The sequence below is a fragment of the Cololabis saira genome, chromosome 11 (assembly GCF_033807715.1).
Source record: "Cololabis saira isolate AMF1-May2022 chromosome 11, fColSai1.1, whole genome shotgun sequence".
In the NCBI taxonomy this organism is placed as follows: Eukaryota; Metazoa; Chordata; class Actinopteri; order Beloniformes; family Belonidae; genus Cololabis; species Cololabis saira.
The window spans coordinates 47,149,863-47,166,254 of record NC_084597.1 but is presented as its reverse complement, the minus strand read 5'-3'; the positions used below and the strand labels follow the sequence as shown (position 1 = coordinate 47,166,254).

The following is a 16,392-nucleotide window of genomic DNA, read 5'->3' as shown; positions in this document are numbered from 1 at the left end:
TCCTTAAAATGTGTTAGTAACGGCAATTCGAAAACAAAAATTAGATTTTTTTTAAGAAAACTTCATTTAACATGGGAGTCAATGAAGAGAGAGACAGGAACTGGCGTGTCTGTTGGCTCCCCCGTTAAAATTTTGTGCACACCACGCCTGTCAAAGTCACATTTTATGAATCACAAAACCTATGTCTATATTCTGACCAAAAATTATTTGTCTACCTTTTACGGTTTGGCCGTGACCTCGAGTTACAAATAAGAAATCATGTTTTTTTTTCAGTGTAACTACACTCTAGCAAACTGACTCCCGTGCTCTAGATTTGAAAAAAAGTGATTTCCAGTCCTCGCTTGAGGGCTCATATCTTGAAAAGTGTACATTTTAGGAAAAAACAGTTTCGGGTTTGGAGAGAGAAGAGAAGTTTTCCTCCGTTTTGAAGTTTGAATGACGTTTCTACGCGCAAGTATGAGAAAGATACGTGACTCAGAAAAAAGGTGATTTTTTTTTTTTTTTAACCTCCTCCCACCCACAGTGTGAAATGCTGCCCCATACAAATACATGGGAAAATTTCCCCATTAGTTTGGAAATTTGGAAATGTTTTTGCACTTCGTGCAAAAACTATTCGTGCCATCGTTCTGAAAATCCACAGGACTGTAGTTAAATTCAGGGCCTACAACTTTCTAAATCGGTTCAGAATTTTTCGAGTAACGGTGTGCGAGTGGTGAGGCCCCAAAGTTCACGCAATGCGTTCCGGATGGGGCAAAAAGCGCACGTTTGTGCACGTTGCGCAAAAACGTGCACGCCAATCGCTAATAAAAGTCATACCCATCGATTCCCGATTAAGGCGCACGTTTCTACGTTTTTACTTTTCGCGTTTTCTCAAAGCTGTAGGAGGAGTAGCCGGACAAAGTTTTTACGGAAGAATATATAATAATAATAAATAAGCCTGAGCAATAGTATGAGTGCCTCGTGCTGCGCACGAGGCACTCCTCCTCCATTGAGCTTGCGCATCTCAATGGAGGAGGAGTGCCACGTGGCGCAGCCGTGGCACTAATAAGCCTGAGCAATAGTATTAGTGCCTCGTGCTGCGCACGAGGCACTCCTCCTCCATTGAGCTTGCGCATCTCAATGGAGGAGGCGTGCCACGTGGCGCAGCCGTGGCACTAATAAGCCTGAGCAATAGTATTAGTGCCTCGTGCTGCGCACGAGGCACTCCTCCTCCATTGAGCTTGCGCATCTCAATGGAGGAGGCGTGCCACGTGGCGCAGCCGTGGCACTAACTAGACAAAATTCCCGGGAAATTTTGAAGTGCCACGGACTACTGCCGGATGATTGCGGGGCTTATTTGCACCTATGAAGGTCAAGGACTCGATACAGATTCCAATGACACCACCCATGACTCTCTATGTCAAACCATTCAAAAGTTATTACAGAAAATATGTAATAGGCTAATAGAACCGCTAACAAGACCGCTAACGGGACCACTAACGGGATAGCTAACAGAACCGCTAACGGAACCTCTAACAGGATCGCTAACTGAACCGCTAACGGGATCGCTAAAGGGATCGCTAACGGGACCGCTAACCGAGCCGCTAACGGAATCGCTAACCGAGGCGCTAACAACCACTAACGGAACCGCTAACGGGACCGCTAATGGGACCGCTAATGGGACCGCTAATGGGATCGCTAACGGAACCGCTAACGGGACCGCTAACGGGACCGCTAACGGGACCGCTAACGGGGTCGCTAACGGGATCGCTAACCGAGCCGCTAACGGAATCGCTAACCGAGCCGCTAACAACCGCTAACGGAACCGCTAACGGGACCGCTAATGGGACCGCTAATGGGATCGCTAACAGAACCGCTAACGGGACCGCTAACGGGACCGCTAACGGGATCGCTAATGGGACCGCTAACCGAGCCGCTAATGGGGTCGCTAACGGGACCGCTAACAACCGCTAACGGAACCGCTAACGGGACCGCTAACAGAACCGTTAACGGGACCGCTAACGGGATCGCTAACGGGATCGCTAACAACCGCTAGCGGAACCGCTAACGGGACCGCTAATGGGATTGCTAACGGGACCGCTAACGGGGTCGCTAACTGGACCGCTAACGGGATCGCTAACGGGACCGCTAACGGGATTGCTAACGGAATCGCTAACTGAACCGCTAACGGGACCGCTAACGGGACCGCTAACCGAGCCGCTAACGGGATCGCTAACCGCGCCGCTAACGGGATCGCTAACGGGATCGCTAACAACCGCTAACGGGACCGCTAACGGGATTGCTAACGGGACCGCTAACGGGGTCGCTAACTGGACCGCTAACGGGATCGCTAACTGGACCGCTAACGGGACCGCTAACGGGATCGCTAACAGGACCGCTAACAGAACCGCTAACGGGACCGCTAACACCAATAACACTATCATCCCATAATAAACACCTACCATCCCATAATAACACTAACATCCCATAATAACACTAACATCCTATAAAAACACCTGCCATCCCATAATAACACTAACATCCTATAAAAACACCTGCCATCCCATAATAACACTAACATCCTATAAAAACACCTGCCATCCCATAATAACACTAACATCCTATAAAAACACCTGACATCCCATAATAACACTAACATCCTATAAAAACACCTGCCATCCCATAATAACACCTATCGTGTGTGTGTGTGTGTGTGTGTGTGTGTGTGTGTGTGTGTGTGTGTGTGTGTGTGTGTGTGTGTGTGTGTGTGTGTGTGTGTGTGTGTGTGTTCATCTAAGGTTAAAAGGTCAGGGTTCAGATTTCTCCATTTGTACTGAGTGAGTCATGTGACCAGTTCTGGGTCAGTCTAATCAGTACAGCTGAGCTCTGGTTGCTAGGGGCAACAAGAACCTGATACAGAGGGAGCGGGAATGACTCAGCTGGATTTTCGGTTGTGACAAACCTGAAATCACTCCACTTTGCGCTCAAACCGTAGCTCTTAGCAGAAAAACGAAAACATTTTGAGAAACGGAGAACCTACCAGATTATCTAAATGTTATTTTCATACAGATATTCCTTAAAATGTGTTAGTAACGGCAATTCGAAAACAAAAATGAGATTTTTTTTAAGAAAACTTCATTTAACATGGGAGTCAATGAAGAGAGAGACAGGAACTGGCGTGTCTGTTGGCTCCCCCGTTAAAATTTTGTGCACACCACGCCTGTCAAAGTCACATTTTATGAATCACAAAACCTATGTCTATATTCTGACCAAAAATTATCTGTCTACCTTTTACGGTTTGGCCGTGACCTCGAGTTACAAATAAGAAATCATGTTTTTTTTTCAGTGTAACTACACTCTAGCAAACTGACTCCCGTGCTCTAGATTTGAAAAAAAGTGATTTCCAGTCCTCGCTTGAGGGCTCATATCTTGAAAAGTGTACATTTTAGGAAAAAACAGTTTCGGGTTTGGAGAGAGAAGAGAAGTTTTCCTCCGTTTTGAAGTTTGAATGACGTTTCTACGTGCAAGTATGAGAAAGATACGTGACTCAGAAAAAAGGTGATTTTTTTTTTTTTTTTAACTTCCTCCCACCCACAGTGTGAAATGCTGCCCCATACAAATACATGGGAAAATCTCCCCATTAGTTTGGAAATTTGGAAATGTTTTTGCACTTCGTGCAAAAACTATTCGTGCCATCGTTCTGAAAATCCACAGGACTGTAGTTAAATTCAGGGCCTACAACTTTCTAAATCGGTTCAGAATTTTTCGAGTAACGGTGTGCGAGTGGTGAGGCCCCAAAGTTCACGCAATGCGTTCCGGATGGGGCAAAAAGCGCACGTTTGTGCACGTTGCGCAAAAACGTGCACGCCAATCGCTTATAAAAGTCATACCCATCGATTCCCGATTAAGGCGCACGTTTCTACGTTTTTACTTTTCGCGTTTTCTCAAAGCTGCGGGACTAGTTACGCGCCGAAGTTTTTACGGAAGAATAAAGAATGAACTAGACAAAATTCCCGGGAAATTTTGAAGTGCCACGGACTACTGCCGGATGATCGCGGGGCTTATTTGCACCCATGAAGGTCAAGGACTCGATACTTAGTCATTTGACACCACCCATGACTCTCTATGTCAAACCATTCAAAAGTTATTACAGAAAATATGTAATAGGCTAATAGTACCGCTAACAAGACCACTAACGGGACCGCTAACGGGATAGCTAACAGAACCGCTAACGGAACCTCTAACGGGATCGCTAACTGAACCGCTAACGGGATCGCTAAAGGGATCGCTAACGGGACCGCTAACGGGACCGCTAACCGAGCCGCTAACGGAATCGCTAACCGAGCCGCTAACAACCGCTAACGGGACCGATAACGGGACCGCTAACGGGACCGCTAACGGGATCGCTAACGGAACAGCTAACGGGACCGCTAACGGGACCGCTAACGGGATCGCTAACGGGACCGCTAACCGAGCCGCTAATGGGGTCGCTAATGGGGTCGCTAACGGGACCGCTAACAACTGCTAACGGGACCGCTAACAGAACCGCTAACTGAACCGCTAACGGGATCGCTAACGGGACCGCTAACGGGACCGCTAACCGAGTCGCTAACAGAATCGCTAACCGAGCCGCTAACAACCGCTAACGGGACCTCTAACGGGATCGCTAACGGGACCGCTAACCGAGCCGCTAATGGGGTCGCTAACGGGACCGCTAACAACCGCTAACGGAACCGCTAACAGAACCGCTAACAGAGCCGCTAACGGGACCGCTAATGGGATCGCTAACAACCGCTAGCGGAACCGCTAATGGGACCGCTAACGGGACCGCTAACGGGGTCGCTAACTGGACCGCTAACGGGACTGCTAACGGGACTGCTAACGGGACCGCTAACGGGATCGCTAACGGGATCGCTAACGGGACCGCTAACCGAGCCGCTAATGGGGTCGCTAACGGGACCGCTAACAACCGCTAACGGAACCGCTAACGGGACCGCTAACAGAACCGCTAACTGAACCGCTAACGGGATCGCTAACGGGATCGCTAACGGGACCGCTAACCGAGCCGCTAACGGAATCGCTAACCGAGCCGCTAACAACCGCTAACGGAACCGCTAACGGGACCGCTAATGGGATCGCTAACGGAACCGCTAACGGGACCGCTAACGGGATCGCTAACGGGACCGCTAACCGAGCCGCTAATGGGGTCGCTAACGGGACCGCTAACAACCGCTAACGGGACCGCTAACAGAGCCGCTAACGGGACCGCTAACGGGATCGCTAACAACCGCTAGTGGAACCGCTAATGGGACCGCTAACGGGACCGCTAACGGGGTCGCTAACTGGACCGCTAACGGGATCGCTAACTGGACCGCTAACAGGACCGCTAACAGGACCGCTAACGGGATCGCTAACGTAATCGCTAACTGAACCGCTAACGGGACCGCTAACGGGACTGCTAACCGAGCCGCTAACGGGATCGCTAACCGAGCCGCTAACGGGATCGCTAACAACCGCTAACGGGACCGCTAACGGGATTGCTAACGGGACCGCTAACGGGGTCGCTAACTGGACCGCTAACGGGGTCGCTAACTGGACCGCTAACGGGATCGCTAACGGGACCGCTAACACCAATAACACTACCATCCCATAATAAACACCTACCATCCCATAATAACACTAACATCCCATAATAAACACCTACCATCCCATAATAACACTAACATCCTATAAAAACACTAACATCCCATAATAACACTAACATCCTATAAAAACACCTGCCATCCCATAATAACACTAACATCCTATAAAAACACCTGACATCCCATAATAACACTAACATTCTATAAAAACACATGACATCCCATAATAACACTAACATCCTATAAAAACACCTGCCATCCCATAATAACACTAACATCCTATAAAAACACCTGCCATCCCATAATAACACCTATCGTGTGTGTGTGTGTGTGTGTGTGTGTGTGTGTGTGTGTGTGTGTGTGTGTGTATATCTAAGGTTAAAAGGTCAGGGTTCAGATTTCTCCATTTTCCAGGTTATACTATGAAGTCTGTACTGACTGGGTCATGTGACCAGTTCTGGGTCAGCCTAATCAGTCAACAGCTGTGCTCCGGTTGCTGGGGCAACAAGAACCTGATACAGAGGGAGCGGGAATGACTCAGCTGGATTTTCGGTTGAGACAAACCTGAAATCACTCCACTTTGCGCTCAAACCGTAGCTCTTAGCAGAAAAACGAAAACATTTTGAGAAACAGAGAACCTACCAGATTATCTAAATGTTATTTTCATACAGATATTCCTTAAAATGTGTTAGTAACGGCAATTCGAAAACAAAAATGAGATTTTTTTTAAGAAAATGTTTTTTAACATGGGAGTCAATGAAGAGAGAGACAGGATTTGGCGTGTCTGTTGGCTCCCCCGTTAAAATTTTGTGCACACCACGCCTGTCAAAGTCACATTTTATGAATCACAACACCTATGTCTATATTCTGACCAAAAATTATCTGTCTACCTTTTACGGTTTGCCCGTGAGCTCGAGTTACAAATAAAATTTATGTTAATTTTTTTAATCTTTCCCCACTCTGATCAATTAGAACCGCACTGAAGATTTGACAAAAAAGTGATTTCCAGTCCTCGCTTGAGGGCTCATATCTTGAAAAGTGTACATTTTAGGAAAAAACAGTTTCGGGTTTGGAGAGAGAAGAGAAGTTTTCCTCCGTTTTAAAGTTTGAATGAGGTTTCTACGTGCAAGTATGAGAAAGATACGTGACTCAGAAAAAAGGTGAATTTGGAGTTTTTCCAACCTCCTCCCATCCCCAGTGTTACATTCTGCCCCATTCACTTACATGGGAAAATCTCCCCATTAGTTTGGAAATTTGGAAATGTTTTTGCACTTCGTGCAAAAACTATTCGTGCCATCGTTCTGAAAATCCACAGGACTGTAGTTAAATTCAGGGCCTACAACTTTCTAAATCGGTTCAGAATTTTTCGAGTAACGGTGTGCGAGTGGTGAGGCCCCAAAGTTCATGCAATGCGTTCCGGATGGGGCAAAAAGCGCACGTTTGTGCACGTTGCGCAAAAACGTGCACGCCAATCGCTAATAAAAGTCATACCACTCGATTCCCGATTAAGGCGCACGTTTCTACGTTTTTACTTTTCGCGTTTTCTCAAAGCTGCGGCACTAGTTACGCGCCAAAGTTTTTACGGAAGAATATGGAATAAGCCTGAGCAATAGTATGAGTGCCTCGTGCTGCGCACGAGGCACTCCTCCTCCATTGAGCTTGCGCATCTCAATGGAGGAGGAGTGCCACGTGGCGCAGCCGTGGCACTAACTAGACAAAATTCCCGGGAAATTTTGAAGTGCCACGGACTACTGCCGGATGATCGCGGGGCTTATTTGCACCGATGAAGGTCAAGGACTCGATACTTAGTCATTTGACACCACCCATGACTCTCTATGTCAAACCATTCAAAAGTTATTACAGAAAATATGTATTAGGCTAATAGAACCGCTAACAAGACCGCTAACGGGACCGCTAACGGGATAGCTAACAGAACCGCTAACGGAACCTCTAACGGGATCGCTAACTGAACCGCTAACGGGATCGCTAAAGGGATCGCAAACGGGACCGCTAACGGGACCGCTAACCGAGCCGCTAACGGAATCGCTAACCGAGCCGCTAACGGAACCGCTAACGGGACCGCTAACGGGACCGCTAACGGGACTGCTAACGGGACCGCTAACGGGACCGCTAACGGGATCGCTAACGGGATCGCTAACGGGACCGCTAACCGAGCCGCTAATGGGGTCGCTAACGGGACCGCTAACAACCGCTAACGGAACCGCTAACGGGACCGCTAACAGAACCGCTAACTGAACCGCTAACGGGATCGCTAACGGGATCGCTAACGGGACCGCTAATGGGACCGCTAACCGAGCCGCTAACGGAATCGCTAACCGAGCCGCTAACAACCGCTAAGGGAACCGCTAACGGGACCGCTAATGGGATCGCTAACGGAACCGCTAACGGGACCGCTAACGGGATCGCTAACGGGACCGCTAACGGGACCGCTAACCGAGCCGCTAATGGGGTCGCTAACGGGACCGCTAACGGGGTCGCTAACTGGACCGCTAACGGGATCGCTAACTGGACCGCTAACGGGACCGCTAACGGGATCGCTAACGGAATCGCTAACTGAACCGCTAACGGGACCGCTAACGGGACCGCTAACCGAGCCGCTAACGGGATCGCTAACCGAGCCGCTAACGGGATCGCTAACGGGATCGCTAATAACCGCTAACGGGACCGCTAACGGGATTGCTAACGGGACCGCTAACGGGGTCGCTAACTGGACCGCTAACTGGACCGCTAACGGGATCGCTAACTGGACCGCTAACCGAGCCGCTAATGGGGTCGCTAACGGGACCGCTAACAACCGCTAACGGAACCGCTAACGGGACCGCTAACAGAACCGCTAACTGAACCGCTAACGGGATCGCTAACGGGATCGCTAACGGGACCGCTAATGGGACCGCTAACCGAGCCGCTAACGGAATCGCTAACCGAGCCGCTAACAACCGCTAAGGGAACCGCTAACGGGACCGCTAATGGGATCGCTAACGGAACCGCTAACGGGACCGCTAACGGGATCGCTAACGGGACCGCTAACGGGACCGCTAACCGAGCCGCTAATGGGGTCGCTAACGGGACCGCTAACGGGGTCGCTAACTGGACCGCTAACGGGATCGCTAACTGGACCGCTAACGGGACCGCTAACGGGATCGCTAACGGAATCGCTAACTGAACCGCTAACGGGACCGCTAACGGGACCGCTAACCGAGCCGCTAACGGGATCGCTAACCGAGCCGCTAACGGGATCGCTAACGGGATCGCTAATAACCGCTAACGGGACCGCTAACGGGATTGCTAACGGGACCGCTAACGGGGTCGCTAACTGGACCGCTAACTGGACCGCTAACGGGATCGCTAACTGGACCGCTAACGGGATCGCTAACAGGACCGCTAACAGAACCGCTAACGGGACCGCTAACACCAATAACACTACCATCCCATAATAAACACCTACCATCCCATAATAACACTAACATCCTATAAAAACACCTGACATCCCATAATAACGCTAAAAACCTTAAAAAAACACCTGCCATCCCATAATAACACTAACATCCTATAAAAATAAAATGGGGATCATGTAAGGTCAGGGTTCAGATTCCTCCATTATCCAAGGTAAAGTATTATGAAGTCTGCATTGATGTGTCATGTGACCAGTTCTGGGTCACATGACCCGGAAGTATGGTAGTGTATATTGTATTGGAATGACTCAGCTAGTTTTTTGGATTTGACAAGCCTCAAATAACTTCACCTTGTAATCAAACTGTAGCTCCTATCAGAAAAACAAAGACATCGTGAGAGAGACAGAACCCGGAAGATTCTGACAATCTTAATTTTATTCAGATATTCCTTAAAATGTGTTAGTAACGGCAATTCGAAAACAAAAATGAGATTTTTTTTAAGAAAACTTCATTTAACATGGGAGTCAATGAAGAGACAGACAGGAATTGGCGTGTCTGTTGGCTCCACCGTTAAAATTTTGTGCACACCACGCCTGTGAAAGTCACATTTTATAAATCACAACACCTATGTCTATATTCTGACCAAAAATGATCTGTCTACCTTTTACGGTTTGGCCGTGACCTCGAGTTACAAATAAGAAATCATGTTTTTTTTTCAGTGTAACTACACTCTAGCAAACTGACTCCCGTGCTCTAGATTTGAAAAAAAGTGATTTCCAGACCTCGCTTGAGGGCTCATATCTTGAAAAGTGTACATTTTAGGAAAAAACAGTCCGGGGTTTAGAGAGAGAAGAGAAGTTTTCCTCCGTTTTGAAGTTTGAATGACGTTTCTACGTGCAAGTATGAGAAAGATACGTGACTCTGAAAAAAGGTGAATTTTGTCTTTTTTTTCTCAACATTTTCCCATCCGCTTATAATGGCGCCATTGAAATGCATGGGAAAATCTTCCCCATTAGTTTGGAAATTTGGAAATGTTTTTGCACTTCGTGCAAAAACTATTCGTGCCATCGTTCTGAAAATCCACAGGACTGTAGTTAAATTCAGGGCCTACAACTTTCTAAATCGGTTCAGAATTTTTCGAGTAACGGTGTGCGAGTGGTGAGGCCCCAAAGTTCACGCAATGCGTTCCGGATGGGGCAAAAAGCGCACGTTTGTGCACGTTGCGCAAAAACGTGCACGCCAATCGCTTATAAAAGTCATACCCATCGATTCCCGATTAAGGCGCACGTTTCTACGTTTTTACTTTTCGCGTTTTCTCAAAGCTGTGGGACTAGTTACGCGCCGAAGTTTATACGGAAGAATAAATAAATAAACAAATAAACTAGACAAAATTCCCGGGAAATTTTGAAGTGCCACGGACTACTGCCGGATGATCGCGGGGCTTATTTGCACCCATGAAGGTCAAGGACTCGATACAGATTCCAATGACACCACCCATGACTCTCTATGTCAAACCATTCAAAAGTTATTACAGAAAATATGTAATAGGCTAATAGAACCGCTAACAAAACCGCTAACGGGACCGCTAACGGGATAGCTAACAGAACCGCTAACGGAACCTCTAACGGGATCGCTAACTGAACCGCTAACGGGATCGCTAACGGGATCGCTAACGGGATCGCTAACGGGACCGCTAACGGGACCGCTAACCGAGCCGCTAACGGGATCGTTAACCGAGCCGCTAACAACCGCTAACGGAACCGCTAACGGAACCGCTAACGGAACCGCTAACGGAACCGCTAACGGGACCGCTAACGGGACCGCTAACGGGATCGCTAACGGGACCGCTAACGGGACCGCTAACGGGATCGCTAACGGGATCGCTAACGGGACCGCTAACCGAGCCGGTAATGGGATTGCTAACGGGACCGCTAACAACCGCTAACGGAACCGCTAACGGGACCGCTAACAGAACCGCTAACAGAACCGCTAACGGGACCGCTAACGGGATCGCTAACAACCGCTAGCGGAACCGCTAACGGTTCCTAATGGGATTGCTAACGGGACCGCTAACGGGGTCGCTAACTTGACCGCTAACGGGACCGCTAACTTGACCGCTAACGGGAACGCTAACGGGATCGCTAACGGAATCGCTAACTGAACCGCTAACGGGACCGCTAACCGAACCGCTAACGGGATCGCTAACCGAGCCGCTAACGGGATCGCTAACGGGATCGCTAACAACCGCTAACAGGACAACTAATGGGATTGCTAACGGGGTCGCTAACTTGACCGCTAACGGGATCGCTAACTGGACCGCTAACGGGATCGCTAACGGGATCGCTAACAGGACCACTAACAACCGCTAACGGGACCGCTAACGGGATTGCTAACGGGACCGCTAACGGGGTCGCTAACTGGACCGCTAACGGGATCGCTAACTGGACCGCTAACGGGACCGCTAACGGGATCGCTAACAGGACCGCTAACAGAACCGCTAACGGGACCGCTAACACCGATAGCACTACCATCCCATAATAAACACCTACCATCCCATAATAACACTAACATCCCATAATAACACTAACATCCTATAAAAACACCTTCCATCCCATAATAACACTAACATCCTATAAAAACACCTGACATCCCATAATAACACTAACATCCTATAAAGACACCTGACATCCCATAATAACACTAACATCCTATAAAAACACCTGACATCCCATAATAACACTAATATCCTATAAAAACACCTGCCATCCCATAATAACACCTATCGTGTGTGTGTGTGTGTGTATGTGTGTGTGTGTGTGTGTGTGTGTGTGTGTGTGTGTGTGTGTGTGTGTGTGTGTGTGTGTGTGTGTGTGTTCATCTAAGGTTAAAAGGTCAGGGTTCAGATTTCTCCATTTTCCAGGTTATACTATGAATTCTGTACTGAGTGAGTCATGTGACCATTTCTGGGTCAGTCTAATCAGTACAGCTGAGCTCTGGTTGCTAGGGGCAACAAGAACCTGATACAGAGGGAGCGGGAATGACTCAGCTGGATTTTCGGTTGTGACAAACCTGAAATCACTCCACTTTGCGCTCAAACCGTAGCTCTTAGCAGAAAAACGAAAACATTTTGAGAAACGGAGAACCTACCAGATTATCTAAATGTTATTTTCATACAGATATTCCTTAAAATGTGTTAGTAACGGCAATTCGAAAACAAAAATGAGATTTTTTTTAAGAAAACTTAATTTAACATGGGAGTCAATGAAGAGAGAGACAGGAACTGGCGTGTCTGTTGGCTCCCCCGTTAAAATTTTGTGCACACCACGCCTGTCAAAGTCACATTTTATGAATCACAAAACCTATGTCTATATTCTGACCAAAAATTATCTGTCTACCTTTTACGGTTTGGCCGTGACCTCGAGTTACAAAAAAAGTGATTTCCAGTCCTCGCTTGAGGGCTCATATCTTGAAAAGTGTACATTTTAGGAAAAAACAGTTTCGGGTTTGGAGAGAGAAGAGAAGTTTTCCTCCGTTTTGAAGTTTGAATGACGTTTCTACGTGCAAGTATGAGAAAGATACGTGACTCGGAAAAAAGGTGAATTTTGTCTTTTTTTTCTCAACATTTTCCCATCCGCTTATAATGGCGCCATTGAAATGCATGGGAAAATCTTCCCCATTAGTTTGGAAATTTGGAAATGTTTTTGCACTTCGTGCAAAAACTTTTCGTGCCATCGTTTTGAAAATCCACAGGACCGTAGTTAAATTCAGGGCCTACAACTTTCTAAATCGGTTCAGAATTTTTCGACTAACGGTGTGCGAGTGGTGAGGCCCCAAACTTCTCGCAATGCGTTCCGGATGGGGCAAAAAGCGCACGTTTGTGCACGTTGCGCAAAAACGTGCACGCCAACCGCTAATAAAAGTCATACCACTCGATTCCCGATTAAGGCGCACGTTTCTACGTTTTTACTTTTCGCGTTTTCTCAAAGCTGTGGGACTAGTTACGCGCCAAAGTTTTTACGGAAGAATAAAGAATAATAATAAGCCTGAGCAATAGTATGAGTGCCTCGTGCTGCGCACGAGGCACTCCTCCTCCATTGAGCTTGCGCAGCTCAATGGAGGAGGCGTGCCACGTGGCGCAGCCGTGGCACTAATAATAAGCCTGAGCAATAGTATGAGTGCCTCGTGCTGCGCACGAGGCACTCCTCCTCCATTGAGCTTGCGCATCTCAATGGAGGAGGAGTGCCACGTGGCGCAGCCGTGGCACTAATAAATAAGCCTGAGCAATAGTATGAGTGCCTCGTGCTGCGCACGAGGCACTCCTCCTCCATTGAGCTTGCGCATCTCAATGGAGGAGGAGTGCCACGTGGCGCAGCCGTGGCACTAATAAATAAGCCTGAGCAATAGTATGAGTGCCTCGTGCTGCGCACGAGGCACTCCTCCTCCATTGAGCTTGCGCAGCTCAATGGAGGAGGCGTGCCACGTGGCGCAGCCGTGGCACTAATAAATAAGCCTGAGCAATAGTAAGAGTGCCTCGTGCTGCGCACGAGGCACTCCTCCTCCATTGAGCTTGCGCATCTCAATGGAGGAGGAGTGCCACGTGGCGCAGCCGTGGCACTAATAAGAAAAGGGAAACCTTTTCTAGATACTAATATATCGCCTTCATTTTCATGTTTTTCCTCATTTTTTCGGCCGTGTTTTACTTTTTGGGGATTTTTTTTTTCCACATCAGTGCGGGGTCATGCTGTACACCCGCTGGTGTGCAGTGGGACTTTTGCGACTTTAGCATGCTAGCAGCATTGCCCTTTGGGCCATTCTGGACGATTGCAATATGGTCATGCCACTACTTGGCATGCCCATAATAATAATAATAATAATAATAATAATAATAATAATAATAATAATAATAATAATAATAATAACTATTTAAAAAAAGAAAAAAATTGCTAAAATGTAAGCAGGTGAAGGGGAGGAGCACACTGCTCAAAAATTAATATGTATACTGGTGAAACTAGCCAGATTTTTGGGAAGAACCAGGGGTTGGATTAAAATACAGGATATTTGTTGCCATAGTTACAGTGATAAATATTCAGTTAACAGTTGGGTTAACAATCAGTCAAATTACTGTTGTTCAGCGGTTTGAAATGGATGACAAAAAGAAGTCTCACTTGTTTAAAGGGAAAGTCCGTTTTTTACAACCTGGACCTTATTTCTGGCATTTTTTATGGTCGTATACTCACCCAGGCAAGTTTGGTGTCATTTGGAGTCCTTCGGAAGATATTAGGAGTTTTGTGCGAGCCGCTTCTCCATATAACGGTAGCGCATGGGGGCACAGCGGGACACAGATGATCTCATCTCTGTGCGCGCATCCCAGACACAGCTCTGTGTACAGCTGGAGTTCTCTACTGTTAGTTTACTGCTAGTTATTTGAAACATGTCTGAATATTTGTCAAATTCTGAGGTTGTGGACGACGACTTTGAATATGATGGACGTCCTTACCGTTTTGAGCCAGAGTATACGGCTGAAGAGCTCACTGAACGGAGGTCAGAGTGCGCGCACAGAGATGACGTCATGAGTTCAGAGGTCTTGTTTACAAACTGATTTATTTGTTACACACACAGCCCCAGATGTAGACAACAGGTCCTGGAAGCAGATTAGTCTAGATGGAAAGTGGGGTCCACGCGCACCCCCCGGATTTTTTTATGCCACCTGATTTTTTTAAATCCTTTAAATGTTTAGTTTCAGAATTTGGTCAGTGCCAAGATCAACTAATGTCTGAAAGGCTTCGTTTTCACACTTAATTGCATCTAACTCCAGACAAGAAAATTGAAATTTGAGATTGGCAAAGTAGCATATCCTATCATACATACAAGCCACAGAGACTAATAACACATTTATTTTTGCTGCAACCACCGAACAACGACCAAAGCAACCTAGCAACCACCTAGCAACCACTTTTAAGACCCTAACTACCCTAGCAACCACCCTAGCAACCACACCTAAAAGAACTTAAAACCTCCTTGGTCTAGAAGGAAAATGGGTTTCAAGGGTAACCCCTATTATTTATGTCATCTACTTTTTGTTATCATCAAAGTGTCTTCTTTCAGAATTTGTCAGGGGCCAACCTGAAATCATCTCCCAAAGGCTTTATTTTTTATCCTTGTACTGCGAACCCCGACCAGAAAACTCTAAACACCGACATAGTATGTGGTGCAACTTTTGTCCTAAACAAGTTACAGAGACAAATGAATACATTTTCCAAGCCAACTCTGATAGGCCATCACGTAGCAACCACCTTTAAGACCCTAGCAACCACCCTAGCAACCACCCTAGCAACCGCCTCTGTAAGTTGTTTAGGACAAAAGTTACACCACATTGTAGAGACAAATGAATATATTTACCCAGGCAACTCTGTTAAAATGAACACAATAAAATAATTGTTTATTACATTTGACTACACACTGACTGTTTAAAACAAAAATCGTAAATAAAAAGGCAAAAAATGTGTGTAGGATGCAGTTAACTTGTGACTAATCGTCAAATTCGCCATCACTGAGGAGATCTTCTATCTCTATTTCTTCCATTTCTAAGTCTTCATCATTCTTATACTCGTTGTCCTCTTCATCACCAGATATGTTGTTGTTGACAGCATCGGCTCCCATGTCAAGAGCCGCCTGCTCTTCCACCTCAGCTCTTTAGCCACTTTTGCACTAGTATTAGGGTCTCTTGTGGGATGTCTGGCTTCTCGTCATCTAGGAAGACATCGAAGAGCAGCCGTTCAAGTGCTTCTGTGACTGCCTTCAGACTAAAGAGAGCCTTGGCATATGATTTCCCACACATTCATGGCTGTATGGAACTTGCCAATAAGGACGACATGCCTACTGAATTCTTCCTCATATTTCCATACTATAGGACAGGCCTTCATCACCACTCCTAGGTCAAATGTGTTGATCGTGTATGGCTGTCCAACCTCCTGTCTGTCTCAAGCTCCATACTGAAATCATATGTTTCCGAGTGTCCCAGTCTTGACAGGATGGTTGTCAGCTCCAAAGACAGACGCAGTGGTGTATGAGATCCTCAAGAGGTCTGAGGCAGCAACCAAGGAGGTTGGACAGCCATACACGATCAACACATTTGACCTAGGAGTGGTGATGAAGGCCTGTCCTATAGTATGGAAATATGAGGAGGAATTCAGTAGGCATGTCGTCCTTATTGGCAAGTTCCATACAGCCATGAATTACATGGGCGGGCTCACTGGCCATAAGTGTCTTGGAGCTGGCTATGCAGAGATCCTCATTGAGGCAGGCCTCGCAACCAGTGGTTGCCTGAAACACATCCTAAGTGCGAAATCATATGCCAA

General features: G+C 47.1%; 1 protein-coding gene across 1 annotated transcript in view; it reads right to left on the bottom strand.

Moving 5' to 3' along the window:
• Positions 1-15,908, bottom strand: part of LOC133454488 (putative leucine-rich repeat-containing protein DDB_G0290503) — a 118,789-nt gene extending 102,881 nt beyond the window's left edge. The window contains exon 1 of the mRNA XM_061733213.1: positions 15,894-15,908. Within this exon, the coding sequence (XP_061589197.1) occupies positions 15,894-15,908 (15 nt within the window). The remainder of the gene's footprint in view (positions 1-15,893) is intronic.
• Positions 15,909-16,392: the final 484 nt, after the last annotated feature.